At 48.3% G+C, this 17,579-nt stretch overlaps 2 protein-coding genes across 3 annotated transcripts in view; both read right to left on the minus strand.

Moving 5' to 3' along the window:
• The window catches only part of LOC126937204 (histone H3.3A), a 403,313-nt gene that overhangs the window by 231,103 nt on the left and 154,631 nt on the right, over positions 1–17,579 (minus strand). The gene's annotated exons all lie outside the window — the stretch shown is intronic.
• Positions 1–17,579, minus strand: part of EPHX1 (epoxide hydrolase 1) — a 38,911-nt gene that overhangs the window by 7,122 nt on the left and 14,210 nt on the right. The window contains exons 1-3 of one of the 2 annotated variants that reach the window (XM_050760517.1): positions 16,209–16,446; positions 12,015–12,202; positions 8,968–9,148 (exon numbers count right to left, since the gene is read on the minus strand). In XM_050760517.1, coding sequence (XP_050616474.1) covers positions 8,968–9,148; positions 12,015–12,197 — 364 coding nt within the window. In that variant the 5' untranslated portion in view covers positions 12,198–12,202; positions 16,209–16,446. Of the gene's footprint in view, positions 1–8,967; positions 9,149–12,014; positions 12,203–16,208; positions 16,447–17,579 lie in introns of those variants that run through there. The other variant, XM_050760516.1, reaches the window with a different exon arrangement.

Here is a 17,579-nt window from a genome sequence, read left to right on the forward strand (position 1 = left end):
GGTTTCCTTAGAGGTGCCCCCTGATGGCAGGGCCAGGTCTGTACAGGCACTGCTGGGTTTCCAGGGCTCAGGACAGCTCCTGGCTCACAGCAGGCCTCCATAAATACTTGGTCTATAATTTAAAATCTGGAGGGTAGGGAGAAAGTCCCACATATCCAGCAATACAGGATTAATCAAGTATAGTTTGACAGTATACTGGAGTCCAATTCAGTCATCTAAATGGACAGGGTAGATGTATATTTATTTAACATAGAAAACAGATCAGTAGATATTACTGGGAGGTAAAAGCAAATGATCAAGTCATATCCATTGTGTGACCCAGTTTTTGTAAAGTCATCTATGCATATACTGTGGTTATACCATATATTGGTGAGTTTTTAAAATTTGGGAATGTAAAAAGCAGTTCTCTCCGAGCAGTAGATTCCAGTGCTTTTAATTTCTCTTTGAGTTTTATGTACTTTCCATTTTTTCTACAATGAACAGGTATTAAATGAATAACTTTTTTCATACACGGTGACAAAATGTTACCTTTTTCTAATTACCAAATGATATTTTCTTTAAAGTGGAAGATTTTTGGGCCTGGTGTGATGGCTCACGCCTGTAATCCCAGCACTTTGGGAGGCTAAGATGGGCAGATCACCTAAGGTCAGGAGTTCGACACCAGCCTGGCCAACATGGTGAAACCCCGTCTCTACTAAAAATACAAAAAAATTACCCGAGCGTGGTGGCAGGCGCCTGCAATTCCAGCTACTCGGGAGGCTGAGGCAAGAGAATCACTTGAACCTGGGAAGCAGAGGTTGCACTGAGCCAAGATCACACCACGACACTCTAGCCTGGGCAACAGAGCAAGACTCCATCTCAAACAATTAAAATAAAGTGGAAGTTTTTTTTTTTTTTTTAAGTTCAATGCTGGAAACATCATCATAGCCAAGGGCAGGTGAATGGATTCCGGTCTCCTCTGGACTGACTTGGGGCCTCTGTATATCAAAAGAAGGCAGCCCCTTCCCAGGCCAGTGCCCTGGACAGCAACTGGGCCCTTAAGGCACTCACAGTGAGGGTGGCTGCCATGCCTGGAACCCTCTGCCACCAGGGCTGGTGCAGTCAGCGTGGTGTAGCTAATGTTCTGTTCTGTCGTTAATATATTATATAAATAATACATGTTTACTGTAGAAAACTCAGAAGACAAGCCAAAGGGGGAAGACTCACATGTAATCCCACTCTCAAGAGACAACATGGTGTTGTCTGTCTAAACTTTATTTTGGAACAGTTGCTGAAAAACTGCCAAGAGTCCAGAAAACTCCCATATACCTCAAACCCACCAGGTTTCCCCCATTATTAATATTTTATGTTAGCATGGAACATTTATTACAATTGACAAACCAGACTGAGATATTATTAACTATAAAGTCCATAGTCTGATTTCCTTAGTGTTTACACTTATTATATGGCGAGAACACTTAATATGGGTCCTACCCTTTGAACAGATTTGTAAATGGCCAACACTGACGGCGCTCTGCTGTACAGCACATCTCTAGGATGTCTTCGGCTGGCAGGACTCAAACTTTACACAGCGACTATCAGCAACACCGTTTCCCCTATTCCCCAACCCCTGACAACCACCCTTCTACTCTCTGCTTCTGTTGAGTTTGACTATTTCAGATTCCTCCTATAGGTGGAATCATGTGGTACTTGTCCTTCTATCCCTGGTTTATTTCACTTAGCATTATTTCCTCCGAGTTTATTCATGTTGTCACACATTGCAGGATTTCCTTTTTTTCTTCTTCTTCTTCTTTTAGAGATGAGGTCTCACTGTGTTGCCCAGGCTGAAGTGCAGTGGCACCATCATGGCTCACTGCAGCCTCAACCTCCCGGGCTCAAGCGATCCTCCCACCTCAGCCTCCCAAATAGCTGGGACTACAGGTAGGCAACACCATGTCTAGCTCCTTTTTGTTATTTTATTTTATTTTTTTGTAGAGATGGGGTCTCTCTATATTGCCCAGGCTGGTCTCAAACTCCTGGGCTCAAGCCATCCTCCCACCTTGGCCTCTCAAAGTGTTGGGATTACTGGTGTGAACCACCACACCCGGCCAGGATTTTCTCCTTTTTAAAACCTGGATAATACTGGTAGCTACACACAACAAAATTTTAGCCAGATTTCCTTAGTTTTTCCCCTAATGTCCATTTTCTGTTCCAGGATCCCAACCAGGACCTACACTCCACTGAGCTGTCATGTCTCTTTAGACCCTTCTTGGCTGTGACAGTTCAAACTTTTTAAAAAGACTTACAGAACATAACTTTTAACAAAAATAGAACCATACATACACTCTATTTTAGAACCTCTTTTTTCTTTTTTTTTTTACTTAACAATGTATCCTGGGTGTCCTTCTATGTTGCTAAATTTACTCCTATTCTAAAGTTTATTTTAGTAGGTGATCTTATCTCCTTTGGAACACACTGCATGATGTGAGATTCTTTTTAATTCAAATTCTACCACATTGTCATTTGAGTTTTAAATTAGAGAAAAAATACACATCCACTCTTGTGGACGCGCAGGCTCTCCCAGGACGCACGAGTAAAACATAGCTGCCTCTGGCCGGCACAGGGGCAAGAGGGAGCTGCTTCTCACTATATTTCCTTCTGTGCTTTTCCATTTTAAATTTTTTTTTTTTTTTTTTTTTTGAGGCAGAGTCTCACTCTGTCACCCAGGCTGGAGTGCAGTGGTATGATCTTGGCTCACTGCAACCTCTGCCTCCCAGGTTCACGCCATTCTCCTGCCTCAGCCTCTGGAGTAGCTGGGACTACAGGCACCCACCACCATGCCCAGCTGATTTTTTGTATTTTTAGTAGAAACGGGGTTTCACCATGTTAGCCAGGATGGTCTTGATCTCCTGACCTTGTGATCTGCCCGCCTCTGCCTCCCAAAGTGCTGGGATTACAGGCGTGAGCCACAGTGCCTGGCCTTTTTTTTGTATTTTTTAGTAGAGACAGGGTTTCACCATGTTAACCAGGATCGTCTGGATCTCCTGACCTCGTGATCCGCCTGCCCCTTGGCCTCCCAAAGTTCTGGGATGACAGGTGTGAGCCACCATGCCTGGCCTAAATACTTGAATTTTAAAAATTAAGACTTTTTAAAAATAGAGACAGAGTCTCGCTAAGTTGCCCAGGCTGGCCTCAAATTCCTGGCTTCCTCCCGCCTCAGCCTCCCAAAGTGTTGGGATTACAGGCATGAGCCACCAAGCCTCGTCAAGGCTTTTTTTTTTTTTTTTTGAGATGGAGTTTCGCTCTTCTTGCCCAGGCTGGGATGTGATGGCACGATCTCAGCTCAGTGCAACCTCTGTCTCCCTGGTTCAAGTGATTTTCCTGCCTCAGCATCCCGAGTAGCTGGGACTACAGACATGTGCCACCACGCCTGGCTAATTTTCATATTTTTAGTAGAGACAGGGTTTCACCATGTTGGCCAGGTTGGTCTTGAACTCCAGCCATCACATGATCTGCCCGTCTTGGCCTCCCAAAGTGCTGAGATTACAGGCGTGAGCCACCACACCCGGCAAGACATTTTTTAAAAGCCCATAGCTCATAGTTTGCCTCATGGGTCCGTTTCCCTTTGTGGGAGGAAATACTCTTTCTGACTTTCCCTATAGGTCTGTAGCACCCATAGGATGCTCCATGACAGGGCTGCTGGGCTAGCATCCTGGAGCTGAGGAGGGCTCAGGATGGCAGTGCTGGGCTTGGAGGGGAAGAGGCAAGGGGGTGGGGTATTGGGTGTCAGGGCCAAGGGTAAAGGAAAAAGGGGCAGGCAGGAAGTCTGGAGACCTGGTGCCTCAGGCAGTTCCCTTCTTCCTGGACGTGATGGGGTTGGGCTTATCCAGAGGTCTCTGACACCTTTGTCAGCTCTCAGACTCTGAGGACAGCATCTGGTCTCCTGCAGCCCAGGATGTGGGACAGATCTGGAAGCTCAGCATAGAATGAGCAGGGAAGTGGTAGGGGCAGGGAGGCTGAACAGTGAGGCCAGTGTGGATGAGGACAGAACACTGGGGTGGGGGTTGGAGGCTGGGCTATGAGCATCCAGGAGTGCAGGGGTAGTGCAGTGACAGAGAGGACCCTGAAGAAGTCCGCTGTGAGAGAGAAGAGGGAGGAGGACTTGGACCAACCCCAGCCTGGGGGCCCAGGACAAGATTCAGGGAGATATTGAAGGTTTGCTGGGCCCACAGACCAGAGGCTGCCCACTCAGCACTGTGGGGGGATGGGCAGAGAACGCAGGAATCCAGGCCCAGAGGAGGGACTCCAAACCACAAGGACCAAGGCCAAGAACAGGCCTCCAGCCCTGGGCAGGGTGCCAGAACCATACATGGGTAAGTCCACGATGAATTCAATGCTAGAAACTGGCTCTTTTGGAGCAGTTGTACCTGAGGGAGGTTTTGCACTGTAAACACTCAATGTCAGCTGGGTGTGGTGGCTCATGCCTGTAATCCCAATACTTTGGGAGGGCAAGGTGGGAGAACTGCTTGAGCCCAGGAGTTTGCGATCAGCCTGGACGACATGGTGAGACCTCGTCTCTATTAACAATGCAAATAATAATAATAATAATAAAATAAAATAAATAGCCTAGCTGGGACACTTGGGAAGCTGAGGTGGGAGGATCATTTGAACTCAGGAGGTTGAGGCTGCAGTGAACTGTGATCACACCACTGCACTCCAGCCTGGGTGACAGAGTGAGACCCTGTCTCTAAAAAAACCCCAGTGTCATGAGGAACTCTGAAAGGGTCCAGTAGGGTAAGGCTGGCAGCCGCCAGGAGGGAAAGGGCCCTTTAATGCCTCCTGCCTCTGGGCCTTTGAACATGCTGTTCCCCTTTCTTGGACCACCTTCCCCACACACCTGGCAAAGTCCCACTCATTTCAGCTTAGATGCCATCTCCTCCAGGAAGCCTTCCCTCACATTCAAAGGAAGATTGTGGGGCTCATGAAACTCCCAGAACCTCCTCCCTCATAATGCTGCCACCATATGCTATAATTGCCCCGGAAGAACCTATGAGCTGTGAAGGAGGGACCCTGTCCTCCCTATGTGTCCCCAGCCCCAGCAGAATGCCTGGGTACAGCAGGCGCCCTGTTAATTTCTGCTGGATGGACATTGAAGAGCTGGGAAAACACAGGGATCCAAGTCAAACTCAAGGAAGCCAGGCAATTTTGTGCCAGGGATCCAAACAGGAACCTCTGGTAATTGCATACAGCAGTTTGGCTGGGATTAAGTGGCTTGAACCCTCTTGTTAGGCTAATAACAGAAGATATCAAAATCCTGTAAAGAATACAGCAACACTCAAGAGGAGTCCAAATTTGATCCAAAAAATCATTCCAGATTTTTTTTTTTTTTTTTTTTTTTTTTTTAGTGTTCTTGGCTGAGCTCCAGGAAGGGCTCTAGTTCCAGGACACACATCACTGGGACTTAGCTTTTCTCTGACTCCGTCTCCCTCAGGCCTGGCCCGCTTGCATCAGGAGAACAAGGATGTTTGCTGCCAAGTCAAGGTTTCCATCCATCCTTCCTTTCTCCCTTTCTTTCTGAGATAGGGTCTTGCTCTGTCACCAGGCTGGAGTGCAGTGGCGCGATCTCAGCTCACTGCAACCTCCGCCTCCCTGGTTCAAGCAATTCTCTTGCCTCAGCCTCCCGAGTAGCTGGGACTACAGGCACATGCCACCACACCCAGATAACTTTTGTATTTTTAGTAGAGACGGGGTTTCACCATGTTGGCCAGGATGGTCTCCATCTCTTGACCTTGTGATCCACCCGCCTCGGCCTCCCAAAGTGCTGGGATTACAGGTGTGAGCCGCCGCACCTGGCGCTCTCTCTCTCTTTTTTTTTTAGATGGAGTCTCGATCTGTCACCCAGGCTGGAGTACAGTGGCGTGATCTTGGCTCAGTGCAACCTTCGCCTCCTGGGTTCACGCCATTCTCCTGCCTCAGCCTCACGAGTAGCTGGGACTACAGGCGCCCACCACCATGCCTGGCTAATTTGTTTTTATTTTTAGTAGAGACGGGGTTTCACCATGTGAGTCAGGATGGTCTCGATCTCCTGACCTCGTGATCTGCCTGCCTTGGCCTCCCAAAGTGCTGGGATTACAGGCGTGCACCACCACGCCTGGCCACTCTCTCTTTTTTTAAGAGATGGGGTCTTGATCTGTCACCTAGTGCAGTGATGTCCTCATAGCTCACTGCAGCCTTGAATTCCTGGGCTCAAGCGATCCTCCTGCCTCAGCCTCCTGAGTAGCTGGGACTACAGGTGCATGCCACCACACCCAGTTAACACTGTATAATTTCAATTTCCTTTTTTTAGGAACTTTAGTTTATCTGACTGACCAACATGTCTTTCATATATTTTAAGTAATTCCCAGAATTTTAACAAATTAAAATTTTAGCCATTCCTTGAAAAGGCCAAATCATCTTAAACATTAAAAATAAGATTCCTAACATGTACAATTTCCTCAATATAAAAAATTAACAAGCTGGGCATAGTGGTGCTCGCCTATAGTACCAGCTTTCAGGAGGCCTGAGGCAAAAGGACTGCTTGAGCCCTGGAGTTTGAGGCTGTGGTGAGCCATGATCACACCTGTGAATAGCCACTGTACTCCAGCCTGAGCAACACAGCAAGACCTTGTCTCTTAAAAAGATTAATTGTGGCCAGGAGTGGTGGCTCACGCCTGTATTCCCAGCACTTTGGGAGGCCAAGGTGGGGAGATCACGAGGTCAGGAGATTGAGACCATCCTGGCTAACACGGCAAAACTCCATCTCTACTAAAAAAAAAAAAAATACAAAAAATTAGCCAGGCATGGTGGTGGGCGCCTGTAGTCCCAGCTACTTGGGAGGCTGAGGCAGGAGAATGGCGTGAACCCAGGAGGTGGAGCTTGCAGTGAGCTGAGATCACGCCACTGCACTCTAGCCTGGGCGACAGAGTGAGACTCTGTCTCAAAAAAAAAAAAAAAAAAAAAAAAAAAAAAAAAAAAAAAAAAGATTCATTGTATGGCAACCCACAGAGTGGGAGAAAACATTTGCAAATATCATATAAGATATTTTATTCAGAATATATAGAGAACTCCTAAACCCTAACAAAAAGCCCAAAAATGGACAGAAGACATGTACAGACATTTCTTCAGAGAAATTACAAAGAATTCAATAAGTACCGCATAAAAAAATGCTCAACATCAGTAATCATTAGGAGAATGCGACTCAAAACCACAATGTGATACCATTTCATACCCATTAGGATGACCATTACCGAAAAAAAGAAAGGAAAAAAAACATATTGGCAAGGATTTGGAGAAATCGGGATTCTGAGGCATTGTTGGGCGGGAAAGTAAAATGGTGCAGCTGCTGCAGAACACAGTATGGCGGTTCCTCAGAATATTAAACACAGAATTACCTGATCCAGCAAGTCCACTTCTGGGTATAGATACAAAGACCTGAGAGCAGAGTCTTTTTTTTTTGAGATGGAGCCCAGGCTGGAGTGCAGTGGTGCCATCTGAGCTCACTGCAACCTCTCCTCCCAGGTTCAAGACTCTCGTGCCTCAGCCTCCCGAGTAGCTGGGATTACAGGCGTGAGCCATCACGCCCAGCTGATTTTTGTATTTTTAGTAGAGACAGGGTTTTACCATGTTGGCCAGGCTGGCCTTGAGCTCCTGACCTCAGGTGATCCACCTGCCTCGGCCTCCCAAAGTGCTAGGATTACAGGCATGAGCCACCGCACCCAGCCCGTATTTAATTCTAAATCTTTTTGGGGTTAAAAAAATGCTTTTTCGGCCGGGCGCGGTGGCTCAAGCCTGTAATCCCAGCACTTTGGGAGGCCGAGACGGGCGGATCACGAGGTCAGGAGATCGAGACCATCCTGGCTAATATGGCGAAACCCCGTCTCTACTAAAAATACAAAAAACTAGCCGGGCGAGGTGGTGGGCGCCTGTAGTCCCAGCTACTCGGGAGGCTGAGGCAGGAGAATGGCGTAAACCCGGGAGGCGGAGCTTGCAGTGAGCTGAGATCCGGCCACTGCACTCCAAAGCGAGACTCCGTCTCAAAAAAAAAAAAAAAAAAAAAAAAAAAAAAAAAAAAAAAAAAATGCTTTTTCACTAAGGAAACTGTTACTTCATCCCAATGATCCTGGGGTTACCTTCCCAAGAAAATTCTGAAAGATACCTTCCCTTCCTGGTGACATTGTGTGACAACCTGTGATACAGTTGGGACATGAGGCCTAGAGATGCAGACAGATAGGATAGTGTTTCATAGGATCTTGACTGACAGGCTGAGCATCTTTGAACAGTCATGGTATCATGGACTCCAAAACTTCAAGAATGGGTTGAGCTGACCAAGGCCCTGCCCAGGTCTAAATTTTTTTTTTTTTTTTTTTTTTTTTTTGGAGACAGAGTCTTTCTCTGTTGCCCAGGCTGGGGTGCAGTGGCACAATCTCGGCTCACTGCAACCTCCGCCTCCTGGCTTCAAGCAATTCTCCTTCAGCCTCCAGAGTAGCTGGGATTACAGGTGCCTGCCACCACACCTGGCTAATTTTTGTATTTCTAGTAGAGACGGGGTTTCACCATCTTGGCCAGGCTGGTCTTGAACTCTTGACCTCGAGATACACCTGCCTTGTCCTCCCAAAGTGCTGGGATTACAGGTGTGAGCCACCCCACCTGGCCTGGGTCTAAATCTCATCTCCATCCTTCCTCTCAAAGACTGCCACATCATTGGACTGGATGGTGCATTTCTTTGGTTTTTAAATTGCATGTATGTGTTCCTGCCTAGCTCTAAAGATGGACAGATTTGCTGTGACTGCAATATTTTTGCATTTAGTAAGGTTACAACTTATAAGTACATCTCAGTGACCTAAAATTGGGTTCTGAATCTCTCCAACTTTATCTGACTCTAAGTTACATTGTGCAAGAAGGCGTTCTTATGACACACATCCCTCTCTGGCTGGCGTTTTGCAAACATACCTTCAATCTTAGTCTTGAAGTGAGGGTATCTATTGAGACTCTCCACCTGCTTCTTCCAGTTGAATTCATTTCGCCAGTAGGAGATGACTTTCTTCAGGTAGTTGGAGTTGAAGCCATAGTGGAAGCAGCTGTCCTCCAAAGGTGGGGTGAAACGGAACTTATCGATCCTCTGGTGTAAGTCCTGGAGCAAAATGCAGGACCCCAAGTTGAGAGGGATGGGTAGGGCAGGGCACAAGAGCAAAGTTTGTTTCCAGAAAACACAGCAAACCCTGCAGCCACAAGACACTGCACTCTGGTAGTGGCAAAGCAGTTTCCCACCTCACTGTCTGCTCCCAAAGTGGATGTGTTCTTCCCTTCTTCCTTCTTCACTGTAGACTTCGCATTTCTTTTTCTTTTTTTTTTTTTTTTTGACAGGGTCTCACTCTGTTGCCCAGGCTGGATCAGTGGCGTGATCTCGGCCCACTGCAACCCCCACCTCCCAGGTTCAAGCGAGTCGTGCCTCAGCTCCCAGAGTAGCTGGGATTACAGGTGTGAGCCACCATGTCCAGCTAATTTTTGCATTTTTAGTAGAGATGGGGTTTTGCCATGTTGGCCAGGCTGGTCTTGAACTCCTGGCTTCAAGTGATCTGTCTGCCTTGGCCTCCGAAAACAGTGGGATTACAGGTGTAAGCCACTGCGCCCAGCCCATCTTTTACTCTTTAAGTGTATAAACAACACACATCTTTAATTTACCCAGGTTTCCCTATAGCGGGAGTCAGCAAACTTTTTTCTGTAGAGGGCCAGATAGTAATATTCTAGGCTTTGCAGGCTGCAGTGACTCCACTCTGTCTTCCTAGTGTGAAGGCAGCCACAGCCAATGCACAGATGAATGGGGGTGGCTGTGTTCCAATAAAACTTTATTTATGGACAGCCATAGCCAATGCACAGATGAATGGGGGTGGCTGTGTTCCAATAAAACTTTATTTATGGACACTGAAATCTGACTGCTATATAATTTTCACATGTCACAAACTATTATTCTCTTTTGATTTTTTTCCCCCTAACTATTTAAAGAGGTAAACACTATTCTTGGCATAGGGGTCATGCTAAAACAGGTAGCAGGCTACATTTGGTCTATGGGCCATGGTTTCCTGACCCCTGATATACAACACTGAATGATACATTATAACTCAGTTGGGATAAAAATTACAGGCCAGGCCCAGCACAGTGGTTCACGCCTGTAATCTCAGTGCTTTGGGAGGCTGAGGTGGGTGGATCACCTGAGGTCAGGAGTTCAAGACCAGCCTGGCCAACATGGCGAAACCCCATCTCTACTAAAAATACAAAAATTAGCTGGGCATGGTGGAAGGCGCCTGTAACCCCAGCTACTCGGGAGGCTGAGGCAGGAGAATCGCTTGAACCCGGGAGGTAGAGGTTGCAGTGAGCCAAGATCACACCACTGCACTCCAGCCTGGTGACAGAGCCAGACCCTGTCTCCAAAAAATAAAAAATTTACAGACCAGGAGAGAGGGTGCAAGCCTCATGGGCATGTATTAGGCTAAAAGGCCAGCCCCAGTGGGAGGAAGTTCATGTCAGCTTAGGGAGCCTCTCAAGTGTCACTATTCTCAGGCTTCTTCTCAAGTGTTTCAGTCACCCCCGAACAGATTTTGGAAATCTCAGACTCCCTTAGGAGTCTAATTCCGTAAAGGAGTTTTCCTCAGGACTCAGCTTTGGCCCTAAATAGCAAGGCTGCAGCAAGCAAGTCCTATCCAGGGAGCCTCAGCCTGATTGTTCTTGGGTTTAGCCCAGCTTCTGCTTTTAAATCCCTTCTTCCTTGGAACTCTCATGACTTTTTATCCATGCTTTTTGTGACATTTATCCTTATCCATCTTTTTTTTTTTGAGACGGCGTTTCACTCTTGTTGCCCAGGCTGAAGTGCAGTGGTGCGATCTTGGCTCACTGCAGCCTCTGCCTTCTGGGTTCAAGGGATTCTCCTGCCTCAGCTTCCCGAGTAGCTGGGATTATTATAGGTGCCCGCCACCATGCCCGGCTAATTTTTTGTATTTTTAGTAGAGACGGAGTTTCACCATGTTGGCCAGGCTGGTCTTGAACTCCTGACCTCAGGTGATCCACCCACCTCGGCCTTCTAAAGTGTTGGGATTACGGGTGTGAGCCACCGCACCCAGCCGATCCTTATTTATCTTTTAGTCTATTTTTCTTTGTGCACATTCCTTTTCTCATTCACTGGACTGTATGCTGTTGGACGGAAGGGGCTCTCTCTTCTGCCTGCACACAGTAGGTGCTCAAAACCCACAGAATGAAAGAAAGGATAGGCAGGGCCATGCCAGGCCTGCCTACTGTCCTGTCCCCAACTTGAGCCTTGCTCCTCCCTGAGGTTGCATTCTCAGGTCACCCCACTTGCCCAGTAACCTCCTTCCTGACTCTATCCCTGTGCAGAGGAGGGGCAGCGGCTTCAGGGTTAGACCTGACTTCAAATCTTTCCGCTTGTTAGCTAGGCCGCCTTGAACAAGTTGCTTTATGACCCTGAGCTTCAGCTTCTGCATCTGCAGGATGGGAACAACAGTCCTCACCCCGCGGGATCACCACAGGGATTGAATGTGACCAGGAATGGCTGATACACAGCGGTTGCCTAAGCAGCAGCATTCCTGCCTTCTCAGTGCTTCCTGGGTCTCTGATGGTGGAAACCTGCTCACTTTCTCCCACAACCTCACTCCCAAGGCTTCAGGCAGGGCATAGAGGAGGTGATGACAGCTGCTTTCTGTGACCTTTGATGCAGGTAACTGAGTCTGCTGGCACCCCATCTCCTGCCTGAGCACTGCTGGGCCTCGGATAGGGAAAGGAGAAGAGACAAAGTGGGAGGGCTTGGTATCCCTCTCCAAAGCAACCTGCACCTGCCCAGCAGGGGAAAAGCAGACTGAAACACACTCCCAAGTAGGACGGACCATTCCCAAGCCCCCATCCCCTCCCGCATCTGGCCTAAGACCCAACCCGTCTCCGAGACACCACCCTCTCCACTGCCCAGTCCGGCCTGGCCCAAGGTGCCTTACGTGGATCTCCTCATCTGACGTTTCCACCTTGAAAGGGTGGATGCTCTCGTCTTCCCTGCCTGTGGGCCTCGTGCCTGGGCCCCACCACCCATCTTCAAGTGGCAAAGTTTCCTCTTTGTCCCGGGAGATGAACCAGTAGATGGCAAAGCCCAGCACTGAAGTCAGGAGGATTTCTAGCCACATGGCTCCTGCAAAATGGGGGGATGTCATCAGTAACGGAGCCCGCCCAGCCCAGCCCTGACAGCTCAGAGACTCTGATTCGCAGCAGGCTCTTTCCTGCTGCACTCCAACCCCGTCCCTGATTTTATTTACATTTGACCGTATATATATTATGTGTATAATAATATATTATATATTATATGTATAACATATAATACATATATTATAATATACAATATAATATATAATATATATGTGATATAACATATACATGTTTTATTATATATTATATGTTATATTATTATATGTTATATTATAATATATATGTTATATTATATATTATAAATTGTTATATATAATATATATTATATATTATAATATATACACACTATATACCTACTATATATAGTATATGTAACATATATATGAGATATAGAAAAATGGAAAAACAACAGACAATGAGACAAAATCACCCACAATCCTACTAAGCTTTGAAAATTGTTCATCATCCTGGGAAAAGAGGAACCTAGATTGGCTTCTGCACAGTCCTGGGTAGGGGGTTTTGGGAGCTGCATTTCTGAGGCCTCATTTTTTTTTTTTTTTTTGAGATGGAGTCTCGCTCTGTTGCCCAGGATGGAGTACAGTTGCACAATCTCGGCTCACTGCAACCTCTGTGTCCCTGGTTCAAGCAATTCTCCTGCCTCAGCCTCCCAAGTAGCTGGGACTAGAGGCACGTGCCACCATGCCCAGCTAATTTTTGTATTTTTAGTAGAGATGGGGTTTCACTGGCCAGGATGGTCTCGATCTCTTGACCTTGTAATTCGCCCGCCTTGGCCTCCCAAAGTGCTGAGATTACAGGCATGAGCCACTGTGCCTGGCGGCCTCATGTCTGAGAAGGCTTCTGTCCACGCCCTCTGGGCTCCCTCCCCCAGGGGAGAGGAGCACCTTTCCTGAGTGGTGGCCCACAGCCCCTGCTCTGTCCCTCTTGTAGAGGGGCTCATCCTCAGGGCAGACGGGGGTAATGGGGAGGCCCAAGTGCTGGGAGAGTAAGTTCAATTTAGGGTTGGGGGACACTGCTAGGAAGCCCAGCCATGGCCACACATCTTAGCTGTGTGTGTAAGAGCTTTACTGAAACATAATTCATATACCATACAATTTGCCCATTTAAAGTGAACACTCCAATGGTTTTGAGGATATTCAGGCATGTGCAACCATACCCACAGTCAACTGTAGAACATTTTCATCAGCACAGAGAAATTCCATACCCTTCAGCTGTCGCTCCTCTACTGCCCCCCCACATTAGGTCCTAAGCAGACTCTAATCTACTTTCTGTGTCCATAGAGTTGCCTATTACATTTCACATCAACTCAGTTGTGTTTTAATCCCCATTTGTCTGACTCCTGTGTCTTTTTTGCTCAGAAAGGGAAGAAACCTTAGTCTCAGCAAAGCACGATCAGGCAGATACCAGCCCAGCATTGTTATCTAGCTCCTCATCTTCCTCATTCCTAGGCAAGTAACCCACAGACTGTTCTTGTTCACAGTAACCTGCATGAATATGCAGGCCGTCCTTATGCCTGAGTCAGAGGAGGTTCTCTGGACGCAGTGCAGTTAGGACCCAGGCGGAGGAGAAAGCATTGAGTTTTGACAAGGTCCCTACAGACCACCCCCGGCAGCGCCCCTGACTCTGTCTTGGAAACCCAAGGCAGGAGGTGGTCCCTGCTGGGAACCCCACCACTTGTATGCTCCATTGGCTGCTACATGTCAGATGTCTGGGACTCTGCTGGGGGGTTGCAGAGGCCCTGGAGTTTGCTCCAGTCAAGAGCTGCCCCATTAAACCTAGAATTGGGCCACTGGGGGTCGTTCTAAGAAATACTTGTCCACAGTGGTCCAGAGACAGAGCTCCAAACAAATCCACCCAGGGCGATGGCTCTCATCTTATTCCTGCAGTTCTGTAGGAAATCTAATCAGGAAAATCAGCTTGGCACCCCCCACCTCCCTATTTCTACTAGTGATCCCAGTGAACTCCCAGCTTCCCTCCCTCAGGCCCTAGAGTCATCCGATTCTTCCCCCACAGCCCATCACCAAGTCCTGATGCCATCAGATTCAGCCCCCTGGGTGCCTTGCCCCATCCCCTGGACCAGAGCCCTTATCACCCCACATGTGATTATCGAGACACCTTTCAAGAGAGGAAACCCACAACCCCATCTCTCATAGTCACCAGCACACTTCTTAGAACCCACTGCAGCCTTCTTCCTGGGAACCATGCCCAGGTGTCCACCCTTGAACTTTCAATACATCTCCCTCTCTGGATTGTGAAACTCTGAAGTGCCTCAAGGCCTCACTGATCAATGTTTACTCAGTCTACCATGTGCCAGGGTGCAGGCCTTCACTATCCCTGCCAGAGACATGTGGGACACTTTGATGCATGTTCCATCTCCAGCCACGCCAGGCCATTGCTTTTTTTAAATTATTATTTTATTTTTATTTTTATTTTATTTTATTTTTGAGACAGAGTCTCAAAGAGTGCAGTGATGCAATCTCGGCTCACTGCAACTTCTGCCCCTGGGTTCAAGAGATTCTCGTGCTTCAGACTCCTGAGTAGCTGGGATTACAGGTGCATACACCACCTCCTGCTAATTTTTGTATTTTTAGTAGAGACAGAGTTTCACCATGTTGGCCAGGCTGGTCTCAAACTCCTGACCTCAAGTGATCTGCCCACCTCGGCTTCCCAAAGTGTTGGGATTACAGGCACGAGCTGCCATGCCTGGTCCTATGGCTTTCATCTTTCAATTCCAAGCAGCAGTAGTGCCTGGGCCCCAAAGACCCTATGTCAGCTGATCAGATGGGCAGCTGGGAGCACACTTCCACAATAAAAACAAGGCAGGAAACAGCTGGAAATGAGTTCCTCTTATTTTAAGGAATTCAGAAAAGAAAAGACATGCAGAAAGACGTTATGCCTTTACTTCCAGAAAGACGTTATGTCTCTGCCAGGAAATCCTGCCCTTTAAGAAGATGGAGAGGCCGGGCGCGGTGGCTCACGCCTGTAATCCCAGCACTTTGGGAGGCCGAGGCGGGCGGATCACAAGGTCAGGAGATCGAGACCACGGTGAAACCCCGTTTCTACTAAAAATACAAAAAATTAGCCGGGCGCGGTGGCGGGCGCCTGTAGTCCCAGCTACTCAGGAGGCTGAGGCAGGAGAATGGCGTGAACCCGGGAGGCGGAGCTTGCAGTGAGCCGAGATTGCGCCACTGCACTCCAGCCTGGGCCACAGAGCGAGACTCTGTCTCAAAAAAAAAAAAAAAAAAAAAAAAAAAGAAGATGGAGAGGCCGGGCGCGGTGGCTCAAGCCTGTAATCCCAGCACTTTGGGAGGCCGAGACAGGCGGATCACGAGGTCAGGAGATCGAGACCATCCTGGCTAACACGGTGAAACCCTGTCTCTACTAAAAAATACAAAAAAAAACTAGCCGGGCGAGGTGGCAGGCGCCTGTAGTCCCAGCTACTCGGGAGGCTGAGGCAGGAGAATGGCGTAAACCCGGGAGGCGGAGCTTGCAGTGAGCTGAGATCCGGCCACTGCACTCCAGCCTGGGCAACAGAGCGAGACTCCGTCTCAAAAAAAAAAAAAAAAAAAAAGGAAGATGGAGAAATGTCAGCTACAAGCTCCTGTGGTATTGAAAGCAGGACTAGGTGTTAGGGACTGGGAGACACATGGGAGCGTGTGGGAGGCAGCCAAAGGCAGAGAGCAGAGCTTCCCCCAGCAACAGGAGCAGCTGAAGACACTTCACCGGGCAGGCAGATCCCACCACAATAAACCATAGCTTGGGAAGGCAGAGTTGTGCCCGTCCTGGGTATTGCCTTGACCCCCAGTGTCCAGCACTGGTCATTGGCCCAGCACAGCAAGGCGCTCCACTAATATTTGTGCCAACTGCATATGCACTAGAAGCCAGTAAGACACATTTTGCATGATGTTGTCAAGGAGGCTGTGAGCAGAATGAACAGTAAAGAGGGATCACCCTCCCCAGTGAACCCTCCTTACCTGTACTTCAGCACAGGGAGGAGCACCGCTGTTGCTTCCCTCTAGGATATAAATGTGCAACTTTCCCCTTTCTGGGCAGAAAGATCCCAGTGCCTTCACCTGTCCACCAGGCTCCACGTTCTCACCCTCGATCACTCCTTGGGAAAGAGAGCTGTGGAGCTCTGCACCTGGCGCTGCTCTAGGCGCCTGTGAGAGAGGCAGGGCAGGCTGCAGGCACTGGCCCCCACTCCCCACGGCCTTTTGACAACTGCACAGTCCTGCCAACTCAGCCAGTCTCATGTGTGCACGGCGTGGTTATCTCCCCTGGACTTTGCACAGCAAACTGAACCACGTTGACCTGAGAGATACAGTGCTGAAATGATAAATGCTCGAGTCCCATCTAAAAGAAGGGAATCTGGGACAAGGGGCATTATGATGGCCCCCACCAGCACTACCAGGGGTATCACCCAGGAAAAGGAGAGCAAAGTGACAGATTCAAAGAGAAATTTAAAAACACACTCTCTTCCATTCTAATTAAGATAACAAGAATATTAGTACTTGGCTCAAGGATGGTGCCTTACAGCCACTGATCTCAGATTACAAATAGGCTCTACTGCAGTGTATTACTTTGCCACCTAGTAACAGCCCTTTATTTAATAGCAGGTATTTAATGAACGAAAGAAAGGTGTTCTTGATTAGCCTGGTGTGACAGCAGGTGTTGACTGTGTGCGGATGGGTCTTCAACCCCACTGCCGCCTTGCGTTCCCCCATGAACAGTCCTTCTCCTTGTTGCAGGCAGTGTTCACTTTCACCAGCCCAACCCCAAGAAGCCCACCCTGGGAAGGACGAAGGGGGTCCCCATGACTCCACACCCCCCATCTGCTTTGTCGGAGAGCTAGCCAGGCCGAGTGGCGCCCTCTTGACTGAGCCTCAAACCTTTGCTTTCCTCTTCAAATAAAGCCGCAGCCCTGGCGAAGGAGCTCGGAGGCCTGATGGCAGCCTGCTGGGCGCTTGGCACTTCCTAGACCCTGGTACATGTAATCCATGGTACATGCAAATCCACCCACTAAAGAGCCACAATTCATCAAACTTGACTTTCCTTTTCACTTATTTAAGGCAAGAATCAGAGTAGGCAAGGGCCTTACCGTAAATCACACTGCAGTTGTGAGGATTAGAATCTGTGACCACAGAACTCACTCCCGGTCTGTTACTGGGCGTGTTGCACCCCACCTCCCCTTCTTGTTCCCTCTCAGCACCTGTTTGCAGCCTCGAGTCTTCAGGCCAGAAGGGACTCCTAGAGCACAGACCAGCCACTACTGCCCGGGAGCCACAGACGTCTCCCAGGCCTCATAGCTTTTCTCAAAAAAATGTAATAATAAGAAACAACACTCT

Source organism: Macaca thibetana, chromosome 1, assembly GCF_024542745.1.
Source record: "Macaca thibetana thibetana isolate TM-01 chromosome 1, ASM2454274v1, whole genome shotgun sequence".
In the NCBI taxonomy this organism is placed as follows: Eukaryota; Metazoa; Chordata; class Mammalia; order Primates; family Cercopithecidae; genus Macaca; species Macaca thibetana.